Genomic DNA, 16,668 nt, shown 5'->3' on the forward strand with positions numbered 1-16,668 from the left:
CAGGCTACAAAAAACTGCCTTATATTTCAATTTACTTGGGAATCTTTAAGGTATCCTCTGACAGTCCATTTGACCCACGAAGAAGGTTAAGAATGTAAAGGTGAAGATAAACTGGTTGCAGTAACATTTTTGAAGTGACTAAATATAGAAATAGTTTTGTACAGAATGACATACCAAAGTTTTTTCAATGCGTGTGCCGAATACTAGATCTTTTTCTGAGCTATATTGTGGGTTTTCTACTTCAATAATACTTTTGTTCAAGATTTCACTGATTTCAGACTGTACCTTTAAAAGATAAAGTGATAATGTTAGAATTTGATTTCAGATTTACAAACTTATGAATGTATAGGAATAATAGATACTATAATTGAAAGATACCTTTAAATATCCCAAACTAAAAATTCTTTTCCATCATATAGAATATAAAATAAATGTATTTAATTTATAATAATCTCTATCATTAAAGGAATTTTTAAAGAAAAGTATGTCTTTATTATATGATTGTAAAATCAGAAAAACTTACTTTAGTAAAGCAATAACATTTTATGAACTATGTTCAAGTAATTTTGGATGTTTGATTTTTATATTGTTGAATAAAGCAGAGACTTTTGATCTCTGTCATCAGAATCAAATCTATTCTGTCACCCTCAGGAGGAGTTTGTCTTCTCTTGCCACTTCCCTGCAGATGCTTTTAGTATAAGAATATTAGGATGAAGTTTATATTGGGTCTTTAGTGAGTGTGTTATGCACTGTGAATACCCATACCCTATCCTTCTGTTAATACTATCCCTTATTTGTTCTGGATAAAATCCATGTGCCTTTGGTGATCCCACTTCCAGCTGCATGTGACTGAGAGCTAACCAGTCAGAACACTGCTTTCCTTTCAACAGTGATTTGTTCAAGCATTGCATATGACCCAATCTCAGGCAGTTAGAATCAGACCAAGAACTTCAGTATAAACTGTCAAGGGAGAAAAAAGCATGGTCTCTTCGCTGACTGGAATCTGGAAGGATAAAAGCCTAGAGCTTCTAGTAGCCCCTTTGCTACCACATGGGGTCTGAGAATGCAATACAGTGGAAAGCAGAACCAGAATAAGGAGTGAGACTGGTTCCTGATGATTGAAGTCCTGATCGTATGGATTAAGCCACCGCCAAGTGAACTGTCCCCAGGATTTTCAGTTACCTGTGTTAATAAAATCTCCTTTTTCTCTAGGTCAATTTGAGTTAGATTTAATACCACTTACAATGAGAGTTCCCATTTGTAGACTATATATAGGTAGCACTTTAAACATATATTGTAAAAAAATCAGTGAGGGCTATTTCTTTTTGGCTCATATCCAGATTCAACTATAATTGAACGTAGTTTCCCCCAAACAAATTTTGATCCTGGAATATATTGTGGCTTTATTTTATTACATTCTACATGAACTGATCAGTTGGCTAGTGATCATTAGCCTAGAAATACGGGGTGATATCTTAAATTTGGATATTTCCCATATAGAGATTAAAAGACACATACCATGCTAACATTCTGCAAAGTCTGTATTCGGAGAGCCTGAAATGATTCCAGTTGATGCTGAAGGGCCTATAATAAAATTAAATATGATATGAAATTGAACCATTTTGAAATTGCTATTATTTCTTTTTATATATATACCCCAAAGTTGCCTATTACCAGAAATCATCACATGAGGGTCAAAGGTCTCATATTCTTAGTCATTCTTGCTAATTCTCCAATGTATTTTCGTGAAGATTTTTGTGGAAAATCCACGTGCATTTTGGAAGTATTTATTCTGAAAGAGATCAGTCTTTACACAGGTATTTGGAGAAAAAAGTGAAATGAAAATGACTTACTTTCAGTGCTGATTGTGGTTGGATTTGATTTTCTGATTCTGATATGCAGCCATATTCTAAAAAGCAAAATTAGAAAACCATGTGATCTAATTCTGAAGTTTTATTTTTAAGCAACTGCAATAGAAAGTAGTCTCCTAACTTTCTTGGATAGTGAGACAGAGATAATAAGAATTTTGATGTTCACATTAGGAAGCACCCAATGCTAGTCACATAATAAGGTCAAGAAGTAATTTTCACTTGGCTTAGAATACCTACTTGAGATTGTAATAGTGGTTTTACTTTTATATTAAGCCATTAACTTGTAATGCCAAACTTGGAACTCTCAAAAACTCAATTATCTTTGTTTCTGCAATATAAACTGCATTTAAAAAAAACCCTAATAATCCTGTTATCGGAGACCTTTGACAAAGTACTGTGTAGGTCTCAGTGTCTGTGAAGTGGCCATGTGATGTTTTTCCTCATCATGAAAAACAAATTGGACTTACAGAGCATAATTTTTGTCATGCTCTTAAGCAAAGTGCTATAAACATCCAAGTGTTTGTTCCTAGAAAACAGATTATAGCTCTGTAACAGGGGAGAGACTATAAACTGCAAATTTCCTGACATACGCCCCTCTTTGTCCAAATAGGGTTTTTGCTTGTTTTGTAAATTTTTCTTAAATAATTAAAAAAAATTCAGTGTCCCAAATGAAATGAGAGTTATGATGGAATGTTCCCCTAGGCTGGAATTTCTGCCCTAAGTTTTTTTTTTTTTCCCTAAGAGAAGTTTTTAAAAGAGGTCAGCACATCTCTCTTTTGGAATGACAGTTTGCCAGATGTTATAGGAGCTGGTTGCAAAGTATAGGCACCCCCATCTGCCATCTGACCCTCATCACTGAGAGAGCAGCTCTGGTTTAGAGCCTGGAGCTATTTGTTCAACTGAAGAGTCCCACCTTCATCAGAGGGCAGGGAGGGACAGTGAGTCTATTTGGATATGGCTCAGCTTTGCATCTTACTAGGAATAAAACAATAGTCTGAAATGTTCATCTCAGAGAGATTAAAAAAAAACAAAACAAAACAAAACTCAAGTGAGATCTGGATGAATGCAACAAGGCATCCCAAATTTTTTCATACTCTAAGACAACTTCTAAATGAACTCAAATTGCAAGTCAAAACCAATATATTACTAGAACCCCACCACCCAGAATTAACCATTATGAATTTTAGGTACTCTCCTTTCAGTCAGCTCCATATGCATATATGTAGAAAAAAAGAAATTATTTTAGAACAGTGGGATCATATTACACATGTTACTTTCGATAAATAATTAAATTTATGTTTCTTTTAATAGAATAAAGAAAACTGCAATTAGTTGAAGTTATCACTATTATTCAGATTTTTTTCACTACATGAAAGATTATTTCCTATAGGATCCCTTTAAGCTAATGAAAATATATCATGAGAAGACTAAGAGATTGGTATTTTTTTTTTGTTTCTTAATAATGTGCAATTACATCATATTCAGTGTTGATTTAGTCCCTGCCAAGAAAGGGAGTAAATGATGAGAAAATTTGCATTATACTTGCTCTCATATTTACTTCCCGCTTTCCATGATATTTGTTTATTACATTATTTTCACACTGTGATGTCTTATGATGTTTTGCATTTTGTTATGCGACCATAATTTCCACAAAGCTATTTAAACACAAAGATAGGGCATTATTATTGTAAATATTTTCAGCCTTCAACTTTATTTTTAATGGATTTACTGTTCAAAATTTCATCTCCTTTTTGCATCTACAGCACCAGCTTCCCTTTTCCACACAGGTTTCCTTTGTCTCATTAGGAGGACTTGCAAGTTGAAGGCTAAGTACAGTATTTCTTTTGCTAAATCTGAGTACGAAATATGGGTCAAAAGAAATTTAAAGACTTGGCAAAGGGATATAGCAAATAAAAGATTTTAAAGAAAGAACATGGATTTACATACTGCTTCTACATATATTTCCCTCCCTCCATCTCTTCCTTTTTTTTTTAATGTTTTTTTATTATGTTAGTTACCATACAGTACATCCCTGGTTTCTGATGCAAAGGCTCGGTGATTCATTAGTTGCTTATAACACCCAGTGCACCATGCAATATGTGCCCTCCTTACTACCCATCACCAGTCTATCCCATTCCCCCACCCCCTCCCCTCTGAAGCCCTCAGTTTGTTTCTCAGAGTCCATAGTCTCTCATGCTTCATTCCCCCTTCTGATTACCCCCCTTTCTTTTATCCTTTTCTTCCCCTACCGATCTTCCTAGTTCTTATGTTCCATAGATGAGAGAAATCATATAATTGTCTTTCTCTGCTTGACTTATTTCACTTAGCATTATCTCCTCCAGTCCCGTCCATGTTGCAGCAAATGTTGAGAAATCGTTCTTTTTGATGGCTGAGTAATATTCCATTGTATATGTGGACCACATCTTCTTAATCCAGTCATCTNTTGAAGGGCATCTTGGCTCCTTCCATGATTTAGCTGTTGTGGACAATGCTGCTATGAACATTGGGGTGCATGTNACAATGCAGCTATGAACATTGGGGTGCATATGGCCCTTCTCTTTACTACGTCTGTATCTTTGGGGTAAACACCCAGTAGTGCAATGGCTGGGTCATAGGGTAGTTCAATTTTTAACTTTTTAAGGGACCTCCACACTGTTTTCCAGAGTGGCTGTACCAACTTGCATTCCCACCAACAATGTAGGAGGGATCCCCTTTCTCCACATCCTCTCCAACAATTGTTGTTTCTTGCCTTGTCTATCTTTGCCATTCTAACTGGCGTAAGGTGGTATCTCAGTGTGGTTTTGATTTGAATTTCCCTGATGGCTAATGATTTTGAACATTTTTTCATGTGTCTGTTAGCCATTTGTATGTCTTCATTGGAAAAGTGTCTGTCCATATCTTCTGCCCATTTTATGGTTTTTTTTTTGTTTCTCGCGTATTGAGTTTGAGAAGTTCTTTGTAGATCTTGGATACCAGTCCTTTATCTGTGGTGTCCTTTGCAAATATATTCTCCCATTCCGTGGGCTGTCTCTTAGTTTTTTTGACTGTTTCCTTGGCTGTGCAGAAGCTCTTTATCCTGATAAAGTCCCATAAGTTCATTTTATCTTTTATTTCTCTTGCCTTTGGCGATGTGTCGTGAAAAAGGTTGCTCTGGCCGATGTCATAGAAGTTGTTGCCTATGTTCTCCTCTAGAATTTTGATGGATTCCTGTCTCACATTGAGGTCTTTCATCCATTTGGAGTTTATTTTTGTGTATGGTGTGAGAGAGTGGTCAAGTTTCATTCTTTTGCATGTAGCTGTCCAATTTTCCCAGCACCATTTATTGAAGAGACTGTCTTTTTTCCACCGGATGTTTTTTCCTGCTTTATCAAAGATTAGTTGCCCAAAGAGCCGAGGGTCCATTTCTGGGTTCTCTATTCTGTTCCATTGGTCGATGTGTCTGTTTTTGTGCCAGTACCATGCTGTCTTTGTGATCACAGCTTTGTAGTACAGCTCGAAATCCGGCATTGTGATGCCCCCAGCTTTGTTTTTCCTTTTCAACAGTTCCTTGGAGATTCGGGGCCTTTTCTGGTTCCATACAAATTTAAGGACTATTTGTTCCAGTTCTTTGAAAAATGTCCTCGGTATTTTGATCGGGATAGCATTGAAAGTGTAGATTGCTCTGGGTAGTATGGACATTTTAACTATGTTAATTCTTCCAATCCATGAGCATGGAATATTTTTCCATCTTTTTATGTCTTCCTCAATATCTTTCAAAAGTGATCTATAGTTTCTAGGATATAGGTCCTTTACGTCTCTGGTTAAGTTAATTCCAAGGTAACGTATGGTTTTTGGTGTTATTGTAAATGGGATGGATTCCCTAATTTCTCTTTCTTCAGTCTCGTTATTCGTGTATAGAAATGCAACTGATTTCTGGGCATTGATTTTGTATCCTGCCACCTTACTGAATTGTTCTATAACTTCTAATAGTTTGGGAGTGGATTCCTTTGGGTTTTCCATATAGAGTATCATGTCATCTGCAAAGAGAGACAGTTTGACTTCTTCTTTGCCGATTTGGATACCTTTGATCCCTTTTTGTCTTCTGATTGCTGTTGCAAGGACTTCTAGTACTATGTTGAATAATAGTGGCGAGAGTGGGCATCCTTGTCGTGTTCCTGATCTTAAGGGAAAGGCTTCCAGCTTTTCCCCATTGAGAATAATGCTTGCAGTAGGCTTTTCATAGATGGCTTTTATGAGATTGAGAAATGTACCCTCTATTCCTACACTCTGAAGGGTTTTAATCAGGAAAGGATGCTGTATTTTGTCAAATGCTTTTTCTGCATCAATTGAGAGGATCATATGGTTCTTGAGTCTTTTCTTGTTGATATGATGTATCACATTGATTGATTTGCGAGTGTTGAACCATGCTTGCATCCCAGGTATGAATCCCACTTGGTCATGATGGATAATCCTTTTAATGTACTGTTGGATTCTATTAGCAAGGATCTTGTTGAGGATTTTGGCATCCATATTCATTAGAGAAATCGGTCTGTAATTCTCCTTTTTGAGGGGGTCTTTGCCTGGTTTGGGGATCAAGGTAATATTAGCCTCATAGAATGAGTTTGGTAGCTTTCCTTCTGTTTCTATTTTTTGAAATAGCTTTAGGAGAATAGGTATTATTTCTTCTTTGAATGTTTGGTAGAATTCCCCAGGAAAACCGTCTGGGCCTGGAGTTTTATTATTTGGAAGGTTGTTTATCACTGACTCAATTTCTTCATAGTTAATTGGCCTATTTAAGAAATCTATTTCTTCCTGTTTCAGTCTTGGTAGTTTATAGGTTTCCAGGAAGGCCTCCATCTCTTCCAGATTGTTTAGTTTTTTGGCATATAGCTGTTGATAAAAGTTTCTAATAATCCTTGCAATTTCAATGGTGCTGGTCGTGACCTCTCCCTTTTCAGTCATAATTTTAATAATCTCAGTCCTTTCTCTTTGTTTTTGGACAAGTTTTGCCAGTGGTCTATCAATTTTATGGATTCTCTCAAAGAACCAGCTTCTAGTCCTGTTGATCTGCTCTACTGTGCTTCTGGTTTCTAATTCATTGATTTCTGCTCTAATCTTGGTCAACTCCTTCCTTGTCAGTGGGTTAGGCCTGTCCCTCTGTTGCTGTTCCAGTTTCTTGAGGTGAGAATATAGAAACTGCATTTTAGATTTTTCTATTCTTTTGAGTGAGGCTTGGATGGCTATGTATTTCCCCCTTAGGACTGCCTTTGCAGTATCCCATAGGTTTTGGACCGTTGTGTATTCATTCTCGTTGGTCTCCATAAATTGTTTAATTTGTTTTTTGATTTCCTGGTTTATCGAGTCATTCTTGAGCAGGATGGTTCTTAGCCTCCAAGTGTTTGAGTTTCTTCCAGGTTTTTCCTTGTGGTTGAGTTCCAATTTCAGAGCGTTGTGGTCTGAGAATATGCAGGGGATAATTTCAATCTTTTGGTATTGGCTGAGACCTGTTTTGTGTCCCAGAGCATGATCTATTCTTGAGAATGTTCCATGGGCATTTGAATAGAATGAGTATTCTTTGGTTCTGGGGTGTAGTGTTCTATATATATCTATGAGGTCCAACTCGTCGAGTATGGCATTCAAAGCCTTTGATTCTTTGCTTAGTTTTTGCCAGGGTGTTCTGTCTATTTCTGATAGTGGGGTGTTGAGGTCCCCTACTATTACTGTGTTCTTATCTATATGTCTCTTTATTTTGGTTAAGAGTTGGCTTGTGTATCTTGCTGCTCCCCTGTTGGGGGCATATATATTAATAATTGTCATATCCACTTGTTGAATACTTCCTTTAAGAATAATATAGTGCCCTTCTGTATCTCTCTCTATGGCCTCTAGTTTAAAATCCAGTCTATCTGATATGAGAATTGCTACTCCAGCTTTCTTTTGAGGTCCATTTGCGTGGAAGATGGTACTCCATCCCCTTACTCTAAGTCTGAATGCATCTTTGGGTTCAAAATGAGTCTCTTGTAGACAGCAAATGGATGGGTCATGTCTTTTTATCCAATCTGCAACCCTGTGGCGTTTTATGGGAGAGTTTAAGCCATTTAGATTGATAGAGATTATTGACAGATATGATTTTAATGATGCCATTTCTCTTTAAAGTCTTTGTATCGGTTGTGACTTGCTGCTCTGTATCACTCTTGGGGCCTTTTTACCTTTATAGAGCCCCCCTTAATATCTCCTGTAGGGCTGGTTTCGTGGTTACGAAATTGGTTAATGATTGGCGATTTTGGAACGTCTTTATTTCTCCATCAATTCTGAATGACAGCTTTGCTGGATAAAGGATCCTTGGCTGCATGTTTTTCTCTGAAAGAGCTTTAAAAATGCCCCCCCAAGCCTTTCTCTCATTCCAGGTCTCTGTAGACAGGTCTGACGTAATCCTGATACCTTTGCCTTGGTACGTGAGAAATTTCTTTGCCCTGGCCGCTTTCAATACTGTATCCTTGGATCTAATATTTGCGAATTGCACTATGACATGCCGTGGCGTAGGTTTGTCCTGGTTGAGCTTGGATGGGGTCCTCTCTGCCTCTTGGACACGAATGCTTGTTTCCCTTGCTAGATTAGGGAAGTTTTCAGCTACAATTTGTTCAAATATCTCTTCTAGACCTCTGTTTTTCTCCACCCCCTCGGGGATGCCGATGATCCTGACATTGGAACGTTTCATTGAGTCAGTAATCTCCTGTAACCTACATTCCTGAGTGTGGATTTTTTTGAGTCCAGATTCCAGTTTAGCTTTCTCTTCTACTAACCCATCCTCCAACTCGCTGATACGTTCTTCTGCCTCAGTGACCCTGGCCGTCAGAGCCTCTAGTTTTGACTGTATTTGGCCCACTGAGTTTTTAATTTCTGTCAGATTCGCTCTCATTTCTGCCCTTAGGGATTCTATATTCTCAGCAACGCTTTCTCTGATGCTTTTTTCAAGTTTACTCATCATCTTGACCATTGTTGCTCTGAATTCCATTTCTGATAATTGGGATACATCCATATGTATTAATTCTGTGGCCGAGGCCAATTCTGTGGCAGAGGCCACAGACTCATTGTCTTTTCTTTGCTGGGGGGGATTTCTCCTTCTCATCATTCTGATGAGGAGAGGTTGCGGGGTTTTCCAGAGCCCAAATTATTGACCAGGACCCAGGCTGTGCACCCTTGTTTTATAGGGATCTTAGGGATGTGGGCTTCTTGATTTTTCAGCCTGCCTTCTGGGGGAGGGGCCTGCCACGCCGATACTCAGGCAACCCTGTTTGGGTAGAGTCTCCTTGTCCCCTGCAAGGGGGGATGGAGATGGGCACACTGTGAGCCAGTCTTTCCAGGCTTTTGTTCTCTGGAGGCTTTCCCTGGTGGTTTGCTGTGCCTCTTCTGAGAGTTAGAGCAGCAGTGGCTGAATCTCAGCCTCTGTTTCAGAACAGAGGAATCGCGGACCATTCTCCACTGATGTTCTGGCCACTTTAACTCTGTTTCTGTTGGTGCTGCTCAACCCTGCAGCGTCTGGGGATGTGCGTCCCACACCCGGCGTCCCAGTCCTCACTTCCAGGGCCGGCGTGTCTCTGTCCTTTGTGTTTCTAACACCGCCAGCCGCCCCCTCGCGCTCCGGAGCTCCTGGTCTCAGTCTGGTTCCAGTGAGCACCGGAGCTCTGGTTTTCAGTCTGGTCACGCGCGTTCCCCGGCTCATGGTCTCAGTCTGCTCTGTCGTGGGTGCCGGTCCCGCGTCCGCCCACTCCCCTGTGCAGGAGGCTACCACTTCCCGGCGCCCGAACACGGCGACTCCCTACCCTTTCCGTTTATCTTCCAATATCTGTGTGCAGTTTCATGGCTCCCCGCTTCGTACCTCAATACTCAGCGCTGGAGATGTTCATTTGTAGAGATCCAGATGTATCTTCCTGCATCTCAGGCTGATTCCGTGGATGTTCAGGCTGGTCTGGTACCTATCCAACTCGACTCAGGGGACCGGCTGAAAAAGGGGTCCCCTACTCCTCTGCCATCTTAACTCCCTCTTCCTTCTTTTTTGACCATAGTTTGATTCCAATTACCGTGATGCTTCTTTTCATATGGCTCAGTGCAACCTGAGCAACTCTGCTTAGAATTTCTATTTTCTTTGGCATACTGTAGATGTTTTCTCTTGACATTCTTCTTGGAGTCCACTGGGTCTGTCCCTCTGAGATACAGTTTCAGGGCCAGTATGTTTTCCTATCCATTTTCTATAGCCTGAAAATTAGGTGGGGGTTCTGGGGGAAGAGACATCATTTGGAGCTGTGGGAAGCCTCTGTTGGAGGATGTGATCTCTGCCATTTTGTTATTGTTGTTCCCTGAGACTGGTCAGAAATCTAGAGGAGATATATCTTACTACCCTAGGGAGATATTCTCTTGATTGAGATCATTCCCTCAATTCAGTATAGAGTCCTGGAACTAGGACTGCCACATAAGACTTTTTCACTACCAAAGGGCTCCTGGCCAAAAGATACATGTGAGCTCAGATATGTCCCATGCTCCACTACACTCAGCTAACCGGTACCCTATGTGGGTTTGTATATACTTAGAGTTGGATATACCTTTCTCTAATCCATGCAAAGGCACCCCATGAGCTAGTGGCAGTCCTACTCAGAACTTTCCTCAGAGCAAAGTAAGCCCCTGTTAATCAGTGTCCAGGTTTACTTATCTCTTCTCCTAGCTGCTCCTCTCTACCCACTTAAGGCCCAATCAGCAGAAAGGAAGACACAGGTATTTCCTCTTTTTGTATTCACATTTTGTTTTCACAATGGGAGAGGCATTAACGAGTATTTTCAGGATTTCATAGTTTGCCTTGTCAGAATCTTCTGTTTTTATCTTTGGCCTCTATTTTCCAATTTTATGTCCTTTAGGTGCTGCTGGTGAAGTTTTTTCTGGTTTTCTATTTTTTTTCTTTTGTTCATCTCATTTCGTCCTGGAAGAGGGAGGTCTGGGGTTCCTTGGCTTTAAAATCTCTATTTGAAAGTTTAGAATAATAGTTTTTTAAAGTTAATGATTTAGTTTTTTTCATTCCTTCAGCAACATCATTCATTCAAATATTGAGTGTCTAGTATGTGGTATGCCCACATGTAGGTACTGGAGACATGGCAATGAATAAGACAGCCAAGGCTCCTGTGGTACCTCTTGTGGTACCTACATTCTGGAGAATGAACAGAAAATAAAAATCAAACAAAGAAATAAACAAGATACTTTCAAAAAGTGATAGTAACACAAAGAGGATAGGCTAATGTGACAGGGAGGATGGGGACAGCCCTGGAGGGAGTGGTTGGCAGAGACCTATCTGGCCTGGTCCCTGGCCTGAATGTGGTGAGTTTTAGCTAGGTGTGCTCTGGACTGCTTGTGAAATGAGACCTGTCACCACCTCCACTGGAACTGAGGCGCTGCAAAACTCCCTGGTCAGGAGACATGGTGTGGGCAGGCGTTTGCACTGGTCATCTGAGGGAGGGACCTGCTGTGCTGGGACTAAGGCAAGAATGTTTGAGAAATGCAGTTCCTCTGGCTTCATCCAAGATTACCAAATGATAAGAAAGGCCAGCCATGTGAGCATCTGTAGGAAGAGATTTGGAGCAGAGGACATGGCAGGGTCCTGAAGCATAACATGCTTATCTGTGTTTGCAGAACAGAAAGAAAGTCAATATGGCTGTGGCTTAATGAGCAGGTGGAAGCCCATTAAGATTAGAGGTCAGAGGGGTAGTTAGGGCTAGATTATGTAGGACCTTGTGGGCCAACCTGAGGGGTTTGGCTTTTACTTTAAGTGAAATGGGAAGCCTTAGAGGGTTTCAAACATGAGAATGATTTGATCTGAAAAGAAACATAGGTCACTCTACTGCATGCTGATGGGTTATAAGGTGGCAATGGCAGGGCTACAGTGGTATTCCAAGTGAGAGACAAAGGTATCTTGGGCTAGAATGGCAGAGGAGAAGATGGAGAAATACAGGTGGATTTAGAATAGCTTTTGAAGATAAAGCATTGCTAGGGGATTAAATTTGGCCAGAAGAAACAAAGGAAGGATGACTGCTGTTTTTTGGTGAGAGCGGATGGATGATGAATGCTGATGTTATTTACTAAAATGGAAAAGAGTGGAGAAGGAAGATGGTTTAGGGAAAACTTTAAGGTATGTTAAAGTTAAGTTTTCTGCTAGTTGTCAAAGTGGACATCCAAGGCAGTGGGATATTCCCATCTCTGGTTCAGGTGAATGGATATGAACACTATATTGGAAAATACAGATGTCACTGCTGACCTAGACAAGGGCAGTTTCTGTGAATTGACAGGCACAAAAGCTAAATGAAGTGGCTAGAGAGAATGGAATATGAAGATTTGTGGGCATTGAGTACAGGCAACTCTTTTGAGTTTTACTATGGAAAGAAATAGGGTGCTTAGTGGAATAAGGTGCATGTTAGAAGAGATGTGAAGGTCAGGAAGAATTTTTAACCATGAGAGATTCTAACATGCCTGCTTCCTGCTGGAATCATGTAGTAGAAAAGGAGAAGAGTAATTCTGGAGAATGAGGGAGGTTAATTGCAAAAGCTGAGTACTTGAGAATTCCAGGAGAGCTAGGATAAAGAGGAAATGAGCTTTGATTGAGCAGGGACAATTCTTCCATTGAAACTGGGGACAGTAGGAGCAGGAAGATGGTGATGGAGTAGAAGGATGCTAGGCTCACTTTGTCCCATGAACACAACTAGATATCAAATTATCCTAAATACCTCAGAAATCAACCTGAAGATTGACAGAAAAAGCTCCACAACTAAAGCAAGAAAAGAGGCCATATTGAAGAAAATAAGAAGTATGAAAATGTGGTTTGGGGGGAGACAGCTCACAGCTGCCGTGCAGGGGAAGAAGTCATGGCTGCAGAGAAGGGAGAGGGAGAGGAACACACAGGGGAATGCACAAGGAGAACGTTTCCTCAAAGCCGTTGGCCTAGGAAATGAGAGGGGCTGAATTAATTGAGTTTTTGGAATCAGTGGGGCTTACAGCTTGGAGTTTTAAACATCAGCAGGCTTGGGTGGGATAGAGCCCAGAGAGCTGCTCCTAGAGAGAAGGCAAGCAAACAGCCAGGGGCTCACAGTGTGGAAACAGCAATCTGAAGAGCACCTGGGGCACACAGTGAAGATCTGTGAGGAAAGACTATCCCATGGGAAAAGGACAGTCTCTTCAACAAATGGTGTTGGGAAAGTGGACAGCTATATGCAAATGAATGAAACTGGGCCACTTTCTTATACTATAACAAAAATAAATTCAAAATGGATTAAAGACCTAAATGTGAGACCTGAAATCATCAAAATCCTAGAAGAGAACACAGGCAGTAACTTTTTGACATTGGCCAGAGCAAATTCTTTTTAGGTATTTCCTTAGGCAAGGGGAACAAAAGCAAAATTAAACTATTAGGACTACATCGAAATAAAAAGCTTCTGTGTAGCAAAGGAAACCATCAACAAAACTAAAAGGTAACTTACAGAATGGGAGGAATAATTGCAAATGATGTATCTGATAAAGGGCTAGTATCCAAAATACATTAAAAAACTTATAAAACTCAACACCTCCAAAATAATTAATCTAACTTAAAAATGGTCAGTTAACATAAATAGACATTTTTCCAAAGAACACATACCAATGGCCAACAGTCACATGAAAAGATACTCAGAATCACTTATCATCAGGGAAATGCAAGTCAAAACTACAATGAGACATCACCTCATACTTGTCAGAATGGCTAAAATCAACAACACAAGAAACAACAGGTGTTGGTGGGGATGTGGAGAAAGGGGAACCTTTTTGCGCGGTTAGTGGGAATGCAAACTGGTGCAGCCACTGTAGAGGTTCCTCAAAAGGTTAAAACAGATCTACCCAATGATCCAGCAACTGCACTATTAGGTATTTACCCAAAGAATAAAAAAAAAACCATATTAATTCAGAGGAATACATGCACCCTGATGGTTCTAGTAGCATTATCTACAATAGCTGAATTATGGAAATAGCCCAGGTGGTCCATTGATTGATAAATGGATAAAGAAGAAGTGGTGTACATATACAATGGAATACTACTCAGCTATAAAAAAGAATGAAATATTGCCATTTGCAATAACATGGAGGGAGCTAGAGAGTATTATGCTAAGTGAAATAAGTCAGTCAGAGAAAGGCAAACACCATATGATTTCACTCTTATGTAGAATTTAAGAAACAAAACAAAGGAGCAAAGGGGGGAAAAAAAGAGGCAAACCAAGAAACACTCTCTTAATTATAGAGAACAAATTGATGGTTACCAGAGGGGAGGTGGCTGGGGGGGGGTGAAATAGGAGATGGGAATTAAGGAGGGCACTTGTGATGAGCACTGGGTGCTGTACGGAAGTGGTGAATCACTATATTGTACACCTGAAACTAGTATTACACTGTACGGTAACTAAATGGAATTTAAATAAAAACTTGACAAATAAGAAATGGGGGACAGCAGATAATATGGGTACACAAGCAGGTAGGTCAGCAGATTTTAAGTTTGACGGTCAGGGAGTTTGGGTCTGATTGTTTCTATTTTTTTTTCATAAAACGTGAGATTATGTTAATAAGTTTAGAGGTAGTGGTGAAGGGTTTTGGAGATTGAGGAAACAATAAGAGTGAAATAGTTATCTTGGAGAAGTTTTGAAAAAGCATTTGCTGGGAAAACGAAGTGTTCCAAGCAGCACTGAGATCCATGTTATGACTCAGAAATGAGTGGTTTTCTCTTGCAATGTTCAGAGGATTCAGTGAAGATATAGAATAGGCAGAAAGTTGGACTTATCAGTTTTTAAAGGTTATTAAAGTAACTTTTTGGTTTTTTATGAGTTTCAGGGACATTGGCTACTACTTATTCCCAAAGGAAAGCTAATCTTAAAATTCAGTAATACCCACATAGAATTATGTGATCTAGAATTGGAAGGAAATTACTAAAGAGGCACAGGAGAGAGAGAACACAACCACAGCTCATCATTTATTAAGTCCTTGCTAACCATGTAATATTGAGAGGTGTGCAGACAAAGTGGAAGCTATGGTCCCAGCCCTGAAGAAGCTGACACTCTACTGGGAATGCAAGAAATAGTATTCAGATGCTATTCAATTAAATTCTCTAGCTGTCTCATATTTAAATGTGAGGAGTGAAAAACAAGAGAGTTACCAGTGGGATGGCTTTTGAAGTGATTAAAGATATGGGAAATTTATTCTGAAACCTGCAGAGGATTATGTCATATTCAATGTACAGGCACACCTCGTTTATATTGTGCTTTGCAAATATTGTGGGTTTTTTTTTTTTTTTTTTTTTTTTTACAAACTGAAGGTTTGTGGCAACCCTGGGTTGAGCAAGTCTATTGGTGCCATTTTTCCAACAGCATCTGCTTACTTTGTGTCTCTCTGTGTCACATTTTGGTAATTCTCACAGTACTTCAAAATTTTTCACTATTATATTTGTTATGGTGATCTGTAATCAGTGACAAAAACAGTGAAAGCTTAGATGATGGTGAGCATTTTTTAGCAAAAAAGTATTTTTTAATTAGGGTATGTACATTTTAAAAAATAGACATAATGCTATTGCATGCTTGTAGACTACAGTAATATAAGCATAACTTTTATATGCACTGGGAAACAAAAAATTCATTTGACTCACTTTATTGTGATATTCTCTTTATTGCAATGGTCTGGAACCAAACCCACAATATCTCTGAGATATGCCTGTATTAAGAGCATACCTGTAGCTAAAGACAAAGGAGAACAAATGAGTTTTTAAAATGCAACATAGTAATGATTCCATATAGGATGTTAGATACTCTGTAGTCAAAGCTTTGTCATTCTCAGGTTCAAATGTGGAGTTTTGCTATGACAATACATTCCTAGAAGGAACTGTTCCACAAAGCCTAATGAGGTGTGACACTGTCTGCATGAGACTTTGTCATGGAAGCTACACAGTCAGGCTGCCTGGGCTTGAGTCCTGGCTTTGCCATACACTTGCTATGAGGGATAACCCAAGAAGTTATCTAGTTTGTAGGTAAAGCCCTTTGCAGAATGCATGGCGCAAACTAAATGCTCAAGAAATAGTTATTCTAACCACTACTGCAGAGACAAGGGTATTATTATGATGATGAGTCAGTAAATTTAAAATTTCCAATTGCAATGGAGGAGAGGGATGACTGCTCAAAACGCTTTAATGTTCCCCATTTTGTGCAGAATAACCCCCCAGATCCTTAGGTGGAACTACAGTGCCCCCTTCCCCAATTTCCTTTCTGATCCCCTCTCTTACCCTTGCCCTTACTCATTCTGCTCCCGTCACACCAACCATTTCTCAAACGTGCCAGACATTCTCCTATTTCAGGGCCTACACAGTTGCTGTTCTCTCTGTCCGGAATGCTCTTTCCCTAGAAATTTGCATTGATTACCCCTTTACCTCCTTTAGGTCTTTGCTCAGATGTGATCTGCCCAGTAAGGTCTCCTACCACCCTCTTTAAAATCAAATTTCACATTCCTCCTCCCCTCTGACCCTCCGTATACTTGCCCACTCCCTCTGTGCCTTACTTTTCTCCATGGGATTTACAAATCCCCTCTTACACACAATCTCCTTTGTTCCTTCCAGCAGAAGGTAAGTTTCATGTGAGCAGGGATTTTGCATGTTTTGTTCACTGTTGGATCCCCAGCACCTAGAACAGCACTTGCTCAAGAATATTTGTTAGATAGGGACAGACCGCGGACCGCACGCTTGAGACAGCAGGCTGAGAAGGGAGCTCCGGGAGCGCACGCGGGACGG

The 16,668-nt window shown here is 39.8% G+C and overlaps 1 protein-coding gene across 1 annotated transcript in view; it reads right to left on the bottom strand.

Annotated features, from left to right (window-relative positions):
• Positions 1-16,668, bottom strand: part of CCDC110 (coiled-coil domain containing 110) — a 36,285-nt gene that overhangs the window by 17,211 nt on the left and 2,406 nt on the right. The window contains exons 3-5 of the mRNA XM_011230086.3: positions 1,854-1,909; positions 1,519-1,584; positions 175-285 (exon numbers count right to left, since the gene is read on the bottom strand). Coding sequence (XP_011228388.2) covers positions 175-285; positions 1,519-1,584; positions 1,854-1,909 — 233 coding nt within the window. The remainder of the gene's footprint in view (positions 1-174; positions 286-1,518; positions 1,585-1,853; positions 1,910-16,668) is intronic.

Source organism: Ailuropoda melanoleuca, chromosome 18, assembly GCF_002007445.2.
Source record: "Ailuropoda melanoleuca isolate Jingjing chromosome 18, ASM200744v2, whole genome shotgun sequence".
NCBI lineage: Eukaryota > Metazoa > Chordata > Mammalia > Carnivora > Ursidae > Ailuropoda > Ailuropoda melanoleuca.